A 12,213-nucleotide genomic window follows, 5' to 3' on the forward strand; every position below is an offset into this window, starting at 1 on the left:
CTAAGTCCCTTCCTTCCTCTCCCCTCCACTAAGCCATTGTTTGCTGAGGATAACCCTAACATAAATTGCTTAATTTTTTTTTTAAGATTTTATTTATTCCTTTTAGAGAGATAGGAGGAAAGGGAGGGAGGGAGAGAAACATCAATGCATGGCCGCCTCTCGTGCGCCCCCTACTGGAGACCTGGCCTGCAATCCAGGCCTGAGCCCCTGACTGGGAATCGAACCAGTGACCCTTTGGTTCGCAGGCCGGCACTCAATCCACTGGGCCACACCAGCCAGGGCTGATTAATTTTTCTCAATCCCAATTAAATCTTAATTCTCTTTTAAAAAGTGTAGAAGAAAGGAATAGTTTTCATCTTCCATTTTGTGTGCCACATAACTCTGTATTGTCATGGATCATCAGACAGTCTGCCACATACACTAGTCCAAGTTCTGCTGATTTTCCTATCAGGTCATTGGTCCGCTGTCACCACAAATATGCACTAATGGATTATGTATTTCAATATGGACCACCGCTTTCCCAACCAGTCCCATACCTACATTGAGCTTAGAGAATTTTTCTATTACCACATTCTTAGTCACCACCTCTTCTAAATATCACAGTTGTGATAAACCAAGGTCAAGCCTGACTACAAAAAGTCCTGAAATAGACACATACAGAAAAGTCCTAAATTCCTTTAACTGATAACATGTAGCACAAGCTCTGAAAAAGTTATCAATATAAAAGTGGAATCTTTAGAAAAAGTGAAAGCAATGATTTTCAAAAAGTGGAATCTAAAATTAGATCTAAGTGACTGGCTGAGAAACAGAATTATTAATTTACGTAACAGCATAGTGTTTCTCAGAAGAAAAGCTAAAAGCTAGGTGCTCCTTTACTTCAGATTCCTCAAATGGGCAAATATCATCATGACTTGGAGGTAGGCAAAAGTTCCTTAAGACAGAGAAAACAATAATTATAAATAAAATACTGGGGAATTCGAATTCTTCAAAATTAAAAACTTAAGCTCATTGAAAGACCTCATTGTGAAAATGAAGAGGTAAGCCACAGACCAGAAAGAAAATAAATGCAGAATGCCTATTTGACACAAGCAAAAGAGAGACAGACTCATAGAGAGCAGGCTGACAGCTCTGAGGGTAGGCACGGAGGGGCGCTGGGGGTGAGGGGATCGAGCAAAAAAGGAGAAGCACTCATGGCCACGGACGGTAGTGCGGAGACTGCTGCGGGGAGAGGGTTAGGTTGAGGCGGGAAAGGGTATAAGGGGGATAAATGATAATGAAAAAAATACAATAAAAAAAACTATAAATAAAAAAATAAAAATAATCATTTAAAAAAACCTGTTTGACAAAGGATCGATATTCAAAATATATAAATTCCTACAATTTAATTATAAAAAAACAATTCCCATAAAATATGAGCAAAAGATATGAAGAGACACTTTAGAGGGAGATAAACAAATGGCCAATAAGCACATACAAAATAGTGCTCTACATCATTATTCATCAAGAAAATGCAAATTAAAACCATAAAATTCACAACCACCCATTGGAAAAGGACAAAATTAAAATGTTTGACAACACTAGCCCTTTGTTAGGATGTAGAGCAACTAGAACAGGGGTATAAAATGGCACAACCACGTGAGGGGAAAAAGCCTAGTAGGTTTTTTTTTTTTTTTATAAAACTCAACATAATTCTATATCTAGGTATTTGTCCAAAAGAAATAAAAACGTATCTTCACCTGAAGATTTGTACAAAAGTGTTCGTAGTAGCTTATTCAGAACATCCCAAACTAGACAGAGCCCTGATGTGCATCAACAGGAAAAACTAACTGGCATATTCACATAGTAGAACGCTACCAAGCAGTTAAAAAGGAACAAACTACTGATAAATGAAACAAACATTTTTTTCAAAAACATTATGCTGAGTTTGAAAAAAGTCACGCAAAAGAGAATATATTACATGATTCGATTCATTTTTACTTGGGGGGAGGGGTTAACTGGAAAGGAAGTTCCTGAGGTCTAGTAATGCTCTGTATCTTGATAGGAGTTTAGGGTGTGAAGTTGTATGCATGTGTCAAAACTCTTTCAATGTACACTTACAATTTATGGATTGCACTGTATACAAATTTTACCTGAAGAGAAAAAACTGTAAAACCAAAGAAAAATTGTATTAAAGAAATGTCTGTTAAACAAGAGTGGCCTAAAAAAAGAAAATAAAAACTACAAGAGTGAAATTGTACTTAACAGGAAAAATAAATTCAGTAATTTTTGAAAAAAAAATTTATAATCTAACTCAAGTTGATGAAGAAATAGAATGACCCTTGCATTTACCCACAGGTCTGTCTGGCTTGCTCCCTTTAAATCTCATTAAGTGCATTTTAAACAAAACAATCTTCTCTGGCAAGCCTATTTTAATACCCCTTCTCCCTTACTTTCTGTCCTTGTATCCTGCTTAATATTTATTTATGACCTTTAGTATCACCATAAGAACATACTGGTTTGCTATATGTCTCTCCACCAGTGGAATACAAACTCCAAGACAGCAGTCGGGGAAGAGGGCATTCTTGAACACATCATTGCATTTCCAATACTTTGTCGCAGAACAGCACTTGACTGCTGGCAGCCAGCCTCTAGGCAAAAATTCCAGAGGCAAAGGTTTGGTGATAAAGGAAGGAGTCTTTATTCAAAAGCAGTTACTCAAGCCTATCAGTTAAGGCTAAACTCTAACAACTGAGTTCTCCTAGCTTTTTCCCTGTTGGTTTTTAGTTACCTTGTGTCTATAGGGTTAGTTTATAAGCTAAAAACAACATAATATATAAAAACTACACAATTTTGGAAGAATGGCAGGCTTCTGACTCAGAGCCTATTCCTCCTAGAACACCCAAAGGATAACCCTGCTACCCTCTGCCAGACCAGCCTGTCCCTAGGCTGCGCCCGGAGTTCCTTCCCATACCAAACACCATCCATCGGGAAATGCAGGCAGCTACAGCAGGGTCATCCAGGGATCCGTGAGGAAGAAGAGTCTGACAGCGAGTGTGAGAGCCCAAGCCTGAGCCCGAGCCCGACAGAGAGCTTGGCTCAGAAGCCAGAGAGCCAGCCCTCTTTTTTATTTCCATTGGCTCCAGAGGCATTCAGCTTCTCAGCCAATCCCGTCCTAGACTGCCCACCGTTGCCTCAGCAAACGCCTCCTCCAGCCCCTCCCTACTTCTCCCCAGTCATCTGAGTTATCTTAGTCAGATCTCTCTTTATCAAAGTCACTCCATTGTGATCAATTTGTGATGTGAAGGAGACTTTAATGAAATGGCATTAGGCCTTGAAGAAATTAACAAAAAATACAATAAAGAGAAAATGTCTCCCTTCTCTCATTCTTCACTTTTTGGTCTCTGCTTAGCGGGAAGCTAGAATTTCCACTGAAACACACCCATTCCACATATCTGGCTCCTCTCCAGCCTTCACCCTCAGCAAAAAAGAGTGACAAACCTAGTAAGTCAAAATTTGATAATGATGTGGCCACATTTTACTAGAGTGTGAGATCACTGACTTCAGCCAGCCCATGTTCTTGTCAGCTACTTGTCTTTTTTTTCTATGGAAGACCTACCAGGTCTTGACTTTCTCAGGACTACCGATAATCGGCTGTTAAGCTAGTCAATAGGCCTCATTTGAGCTCCTTGTTGGATAAGAAGTGTAACAATGCGCTTTGTAAATCTAGTCAAGTCTCTAGGTAGCACTGACAGATTCAGGGTGCGAGGTTTCAAGCCTAAGCCATGTTCTCCAGCACAACTTTCCCCTAAAAACCTTGAATTAATGGTTTTAGGAAACTTGCATTGATTTTAAAAGTTTGTACCAATGTCCCATTTGGGTGTCCAACCCATGGCCCCAGGATGTCTATGAATGCAGCCCAACACAAAATGGTACATTTACTTAAAACCTTTTTTATACTCATCAGTTTTCATTAGTATTTGTGAATTTAATATGTGGCCCAAGACAACTCTTCTTCCAGTGAGGCCCAGAGACACCAAAAGGTTGGATATCCCTGACTCTACCAATCAGAACACCAGCTGAGTTCTGAATGCCTAACTCAAGCAGAATTTTTTTTTAATCACAAAAATAATGTAATACTCCATTGGTGTTAAACAACGTATTTTAATAAATGTGTCCTTAATACAAGATTCTTGCCATTTCAACTATAGTCAAACCCAAACTTCAAAATTAAGTCAACAATTAATAACATGTCAATTTTGAAAAGTTCTTAACTACAAGAGTATCAAATATAATAACTTTTAAATACTTAATGTCTTTTGTCACAATATTAAAAATAAACTTCTTAGCATCCAAAAGCTATCAAAGGTCCTACCCACCAGAAAAAAAATTTTTTAGCAAGTAAAAGTATAGTCCCTGCTGCTATTTGTATCTGTTAAAAATGTTAAACAATTTTTTAAAACAACCTCCTAATTTGAATGTGATTTTGAGTACTTCTTAGCTATCCAAAAATGGCAGATACATACTAATTCTTTGCAGGTAGGCAGGTTCATAGTCTGGATGGAAGAAATGTGTGTCACAGAGTTTTAAAGTTATCACTGAACTTTTAAACTACAAAATAAAGCAAGAAATCTAAAAGGAACCAGATTTAATGTTACCATTCTTCACTCACATGGACCACCATATGAGATTTTAGCGGGTTACTGCCAAGGCCCAAGGACAGCTCTCATTAGAGCTAAGCATTTTCACGTAAGGGTATAATTTTTAATTTAAAATAAAATGAATAATATATGCATGTACATATAGATTAAAATAGGACATAAACATATGCAAACTAGTCGGAGACATTTCAACTAGAAAACTGAAAAGTTCCACTAGAAAAGAGATATAAAGGGACAATTTTTATATTGAAATAATGCTTTTTGTTGAATCATTAAGATGATACTGCCATCAATGTATTCAAACCAACAAAGATCAGAAAGAGAATGTAAATTGCTGAGAATAATTTCTCCTACAGTTAAAAATACATATGTTTTAAGGAGAGAGAAAAGAACATAAACTCCTCAAATAAAACTTACAAAGCAAAACATAGGATTAGTAATTTATTAAAAATTACAGTCCTGATTTGAGAAAAAGAAACAGTATGAACAAGGGCATGAAATAGACAGGCTAATATTCTGTCCTCACTGAAAAAAACTACTAGAAAAAAATTAGTAAGGTTTCAGATATTTCCATTTAATGTGGACAAAATATACAATTTTTTATATCTAAAATACAAACCAGTAGTTTATTTTCATTTGTAATTTAAAGTGACTTAGGTAAAGTTTATTCTTCCCAGTGTTCGAAATTAAAGAGGAATTGTTTTCCATATCTAGAAATTATATGGTAATGTAAAATAAAAGTTTAATGCTGCTGAACAAAAGCTCAAATAGATTAAAAAAGCCAAATAAAACAAAAGGGCTTTAATTTTTATAATTTTGCAATGATAGTAGGTTTACTTTCTTCAACATTAAAAAAATCTAGCCTGCTTTTTATCAGTATAAAACTACAAAATAACCACAATAAAATATTTTTATATAACTTAGAAAAACAATTTCACATGATACACTCATTAACACTCAAGAATTATAATCCCGAAAGGGAGAGTCTCCCTGAAATAGAAAGAAGTTCTTTCTTTTTGTCACCTCCATTCCTTATATGTAATCTTTATTTCACATCATTTACAATAGAAATATTTATCACAATCTGACAGGTAGATAAGAAATTTTTTGCCTTCTAAAAAGTAAATTTACTCAGTCTTCTTAGTATGCTTCTTTTTAACTTTATCTGAAGTACCAGCTATAGATTTTGAGGTCGATGAACCACTACCTCTGAAAGATGATTTTATTTCACTTTTCTTTTCATATGGTGAGAATTGCTGCTGCCAGCCAAATAATATCCATCTCAATGTGTCCTCAAAAGGAGCAAATGGCACAGTAGCAGTCTCTGTAATCATCATGATCATCTGTAAAAAGCAGAAAGTTCAATTTTGAATTTAAATACAAATGTTTGCTTTACCAAACCTGAGAGGGAAAAGTAATAAAAAATGGAGAAAAATTCAAAATGTGAGTTTTCTTATTGAGGTATAATTGACATATAACATGTTTTTTTCAGGTGAACAACACATGATTCTATATATGCATATAGAATCACAATTAGTCCAGTTAATATCCATTATCACACATAGTTACAAAAATATTTTTTCTTATGATGAGAATTTTTAAGATCTACTCTCTTAGCAACTTTCAAATATGCAATATAATATTATTAACTACAGTCACCATGCTATACATTATAGCCCAATGACTTAATTTATAACTGGAAGTTTGTACCTTTTGACCCCCTTCCCTTCACCCATTGGCCCCACCACCACACTCTGCCTCTGGCAACCACAAATCCCTCTTTTCTGTATCTATGAACTTAGTTTCTTATTTTTCAATTTTATCTAATATTTATTATGTTTTTTCCAATTATCCTCTAGTCCCCATATAGCCCCCTCCCCCCTGGCAGTCATCACACTGTTGTTCATCTCCATGAGTCCTTCTTCCTTTTTGCTCAGTCCCTCCACCTACCACCCTCCTGCCACCAGCTGTCATCCTGCTCTCCGTCTGTTAGTCTGTCCCCATTTTTCTTGTTAGATCAGTTTGTTCATTAGATTCCACATATGAACTAAAACCATATATTTGTCTTTCTTTGACTGGTTTATTTCACTTAGCATTATGTTGTCCAGGTCCATCCATACTGCAACATAGGGTAACATTTTCTTCCTTTTTATGGCCAAGTAGTATTCCACTGTACAAATGTACCATTGCTGTTTTACACACTCATCTATTGATGGACCCTTAGGCTGTTTCCACATCTTGGCGTGTAATGCTGCAGTGAACATAAGGGTGCTTATGTTCTTTCAAATTGGTGTTTTGGGTTCCTTCGGATATATTCCCAGAAGTGGGATCACTGGGTCAAAAGGCAGATCCATTTTTAAATTTTTGAGTTATCTCCACACTGCTTTCCACAGTGGCTGCGCCAATGAGTATTCCCATCAACAGTGCAGAAGAGTTCTCCTTTCTCCACATCGTGCCAGCACTTGTTGTTTATTGATTTATTGATGATAGTCATTTTGACAGGTGTGAGATGGTAACTCATTGTGGTTTTAATTTGCATTTCTCTGATGATTAGTGATGTTGTGCATCTTTTCATATGTTATTGGCCATCTGTATGTCCACCTTAAACAGGTGTCTACTGAGGTCCTTTGCCCATATTTTAATTGGGTCATTCGTGTTTTTGGTGTTGAGTTTTGTAAGTACTTTATGCATTTTGGATATTCACCCCTGATCAGATGTATCGGCAAATACGTTCTCCCATTCTATGTGTTGTCTTTTTATTTTGTTGATGATTTCCTTTGCTGTGCAAAAACTTTATAGTTTGATGTAGTCCCATTTGTTTATTTTTCCTTTTGCTTCCCTTGCCTGGGGAGATATAGCTGATAAAATATTGCTATGAGCAATGTCTAAGATTTTGCTACCTACATATTCTTCTAGGATTTTTATGGTTTGGGGTTTAACATTTAAGTCTTTGATCCATTTTTAATTTATTCTTGTGTGTGGTATAAGAAGATGGTCTAGTTTCATTTTTCTGCGCATATTTGTCCAATGTTCCCAACACCATTTTTTAAATAAACTGTCTTTAGCCCATTGTCTGTGTTTGCTTCCTCTGTTGAATATTAATTGACTATAAAGGTATGGGTTTATTTCTAGGCCTCTATTCTGTTCCATTGATCTATGTGTCTGTTTTTATGCCAGTATCTCTGGGACCCTGGGAAAACAATCCTAAGAGGGGAATTCATAGCATTACAGGCCTATCTCAAAGGACAAGAAAAAACTCAAACAGTCTAACTTCACACTTAAAGAAACTTGGAAAAGAAAACAAACAAAGCCCAAAGTGAGTGGAAGGAAGGAAACAATAAAGATCAGAGCAGAAAGAAGTGAAATAGAGTCTAAAAAAATGATACAAAAGATCAATGAATCCAAGAGCTGGTTCTCTGAAGAGATAAGCGAGACTGCAAACCTTTAACCCAACTTATCAAGAAAAAAAGAGAAAGGACCCAAATAAATAAAATCAGAAATGAAAGGGGAAAAGTAACAATGGACACCAAAGAAACACAAATGATTTTAAGAAAATCGTATGAACAACTACATGCCAACATGCTGGGCAACCTGGATGAAATGCATAAATTCCTAGAAACATACAACCTTCCAAACTAAATCGGAAGAATCAGAGAATCTGAATAGACAGAAGACACATAGTGAAAATGAAGCAATAAAGACTCCCAAAAAACAAAAGCCCTGGAGAAGATGACTTCACACAGGAATCATACCAAACATTCCAAGAAACCTAAGACCTCTCCTGCTCAAACTATTTCATAAAATTCAAAAGGAGGGAAGACTCTCAAAACTTTACAAGGCCAGCATTATCCTAATTCCAAAACCAGATAAAGACACTACAAAGAAGGAAAATTATAGGCCAACATCCCTGATGGACATAGACGGTAAAATCCTCAACAAAATATTAGCAAACCGATAATAGCAATACATTAAAAAGATCATACACCATGATCAAGTGGGATTTACCAGTATTCTGGAAATGCAAGGTTGCTACAACATTCGCAAATCAATAAATGTGATTCATTCCGTAAACAAAATGAAGGATAAAATCTACATGATCATACCATAGATGCAGAAAAAGCATTTGATAAAATCCAGCACCCATGTATGATCAAAACTCTCAGCAAAGTGGGAATAGAGGGAACATACCTCAGCATAATAAAGGCCATATATGACAAACCCACTGCCAGCATCATACTCAACGGGCAAAAACTACAAACACTCCCCTTAAGATTGAGAACAAGGCAGGAAGGTGTCTGCTTTCACCTCTCTTATTCACACAGTACTGGAAGTCTTGGCCACAACAATCAGACCGGAAGAAATGAAAGGCTTCCAAATTAGAAAGGAAGAAGTAGAACTGTCTTTATCTGCAGATGACATGATACTGTACACAGAGAACCCCAAAGGTTCCACCAAGAAATTACTAGAACTGATAAATGATTTCAGCAAAGTAGCAGGATACAAAATTAATATCCAGAAATCAGTTGCATTTTTATATACTAATAATGAACTAACAGAAAGGGAAATTAAGAAAACAATTCCATTCACAATTGCTTCAAAAGGAATAAAATACCTAGGAATAAACCTAACCAAAGATGTGAAAGACCTGTTCATGGAAAATTATAAGACACTGAAGAAAGAAACTGAAGGAGATATAAATAAGTGGAAACATATACCATGTTCATGGATAGGAAGAATTAATATCATTAAAATATCCATACTACCCAAAGCAATCTAAGGACAGATTCAGTGCAAGTCCTGTCAAGATTCCAATCATGTATTTTACAGCTCTAGAACAACTATTACAAAAATGTATATGTAATCACAATAGGCCCCACATAGCATCAGTGATCCTGAGAAAGAAGAACAAAGTTGGAAGAATCACACTACCTAATATCAAATTATACTATAAGGCCATAGTAATCCGCATGTTTTTTAATTTCAGATTCTATATATAAATCAAGTCATACTGTATTTGACTTTTTCTGTCTGACTTATTTCACTTACCATTAATTCCCTCAAAGTCCAATGAATGTTTCACAAGTGGCAGGATTTCATTCCTTTTTATGGTGAATAATATTTCACTGCATGCATATACTCCCCTTATTCTTTACTCATTTATCCACTGATGGACACTTAGGTTGTTTCCATATTTTGTCTATGGTAAATAATGCTGCAATGAACATAGGGGTATCATATATCTTTTTAACTTAGCAGTTTCATTTTCAAATACCCAGAAATACGATGTTAAATCATATGGTAGCTGTATTCACATAGTACATTTCTAAAGAACTTCCACACTGTTTTCCATAGTAGCTGTATTGATTTACATTGCCACCAACAGTGAGGGGTTCCCTTTTCTCCATATCCTCACCAAGACTTGTTACTTTTTGTCTTTTTGATAATAGCCATTCTAACAGGTGTGAAGAGATGTCTCGTTGTGGTCTTTATTTGCATTTTCCTGCTAACTAGTGATGTTGAGCATCTTTTCATGTACCTGTTGGCTATGTGCATGTATACTCAGGTCTTTCTCCCATTTTTAATTGGGTTATTTAGTTTTCTTGCTGAGTTGTATGAATTGTTTATATAGGTACCTTGGTACTCTTCATTAATTCATTCTGAACTCATGACAAATGCTGAAGCCAACAAGTTTCAAGCAAGTGATGAGTGATGAAGCATTTCCTCTTGCAGGACAGCATCGTGACTCATACAAGTTCAAGCAAGTGTGACAAGTCCTGAGCAAGTGCTGAGTACTGAAACGTTTTTTTCAAGTCAAAATGCGATGAGTACAAGGTTTGATGAGTTCTGAAGCCAATGAGTACCAAAGTACAACTATATTTTTTTAGATACTAGCCCCTTATCAAATATATGGCATGCAGATATTTTCTCCCATTTAGTAGACTGTCTGTTCATTGTGTTGATGGCTTCCTTTTCTGTGCAGAAGCTTTTCAGTTTGATGTAGTCCCACTTGTTTAATTTTGCTTTTTCTGCCTTTGCTTTTGGTGTCAGATTCAAAAGATCATTGTCAAGATGAATGTCAAAAAGCTTACTGCCTGTTTTCTTCTAGAAGTTTTATGGTTTCTGGTCTTCTGTTCAAGTTTTAAAAATCCATTTTGAGTTGACTTTTGTGTATGGTGTGACACAGGGATCCAGTTTCATTTTTTTAGTACGTGACTACCCAGTTTTCCTAACACCATTTATTAGACTGTCCTTTTTTTGGTTCCTTGGCATAAATTAATTGACCACATATGTGCAAGTTTATTTCTGGGCTCTCAATTCTGTCTCATTGTTCTATATATCTGTTTTTATGCAGATACCATACAGTTTTAATTACTATTGCTTTGTAATATAGTTTGAAGTCAGGGAGTGTCATGCCTCCAGCGGTTTTTCTTTCTCAACATTCCTGTGGCTACTTGGTGTCTTTTGTAGTTCCATACAAATTTTAGGATTGTTTGTTTTAGTTCTGTGAAAATGCCACTGGAATTTCATTAGGGATTACATTAAATCTGTAGATTGCTTTCAGTAGTATGGACATTCTACTGATATTTATTCTTCTAATCCATGAAGATGCAATAGCTTTCCATTTATTTGTGTCTTCTTCAATTTTACTCTAATGTTTTCAGTATATAGGTCTTTCACCTCTTCGGTTAAATTTATTCCTAGGTATCTTATTCTTTTTATTAAAATGGCATCATTTTCTTAATTTCTCTTTCCAATAGTTATTCATGTATAGAAATGCATCAGATTTTTGTGTATTGACTTTTGTAGCCTGCAACTTTACTGAATTTGTTTATTAGTTCTAAGAGTGTTTTGATGCTGTCTTTAGGGTTTTCTATGTATTATATCACATCATCTGCAAATAGAAGCAGTTTTACCTCTTCCTTTACAATATGAATGCCTTTTATTTCTTTTTCTTGCCTAACTGATCTTACCAGGACTTGCAATACTATGTTGAATAGAAGATCTTGCTGCTTTCAGTGTTTCACTTCTGATTATGATGTTAGCTGTGGGCTTGTCATATATAGCCTTTATTAGGTTGAAGTACATTTTCCTACACCAACTTTGTTGAGGTTTGTTTTTTTTTAATCATAAATGAATGTTGAATTTTGTCAAATGCTTTTTCTCCATCTATTGCGATAACCGTATGATTTTTATCTTTCATTTTGTTAATGCATTGTATTACAGTGATTGATTTGCTGATGTTGAACAATCCTTATATCCCTTATCATATATCCCACTTTATCAAGTTCCATAATCCTTTTAATGTATTATTGAATTCAGTTTGCTAATATTTTGTTGGGGATTTCTGCATTTATGTTCATCAGGGATATTGGCCTGTAATTGTTTTCTTGAAGAGACCTCATCTGGCTTTGTATTGGAGTAATGCTGGCTTTGTAAGATGAGTTTGGAAGCATTCCCTCCTCCTATTTTCTGAAAGATTTTCAGAAGAATTGGTATTAATTCTCCTTTGAATATTTGATGGAATTCACCAGTGAAGCAACCTGGTCCTCTTGGACTTTTGTTTGTTGGGGGACTT

At 35.6% G+C, this 12,213-nt stretch overlaps 1 protein-coding gene across 2 annotated transcripts in view; it reads right to left on the reverse strand.

Moving 5' to 3' along the window:
• Positions 1 to 4,154: 4,154 nt before the first annotated feature.
• TMEM38B (transmembrane protein 38B) overlaps positions 4,155 to 12,213 on the reverse strand; it is a 46,005-nt gene continuing 37,946 nt past the window's right edge. For both annotated transcript variants that reach the window (XM_054584574.1, XM_054584573.1), the window contains exon 6: positions 4,155 to 5,980. In XM_054584574.1, the coding sequence (XP_054440549.1) occupies positions 5,765 to 5,980 (216 nt within the window). In that variant the 3' untranslated portion in view covers positions 4,155 to 5,764. The remainder of the gene's footprint in view (positions 5,981 to 12,213) is intronic.

Source organism: Pteronotus mesoamericanus, unplaced genomic scaffold (genome assembly GCF_021234165.1).
Source record: "Pteronotus mesoamericanus isolate MK-2021 breed Mesoamerican mustached bat unplaced genomic scaffold, CSHL_Meso_final contig_78, whole genome shotgun sequence".
NCBI classification, from domain to species: Eukaryota; Metazoa; Chordata; class Mammalia; order Chiroptera; family Mormoopidae; genus Pteronotus; species Pteronotus mesoamericanus.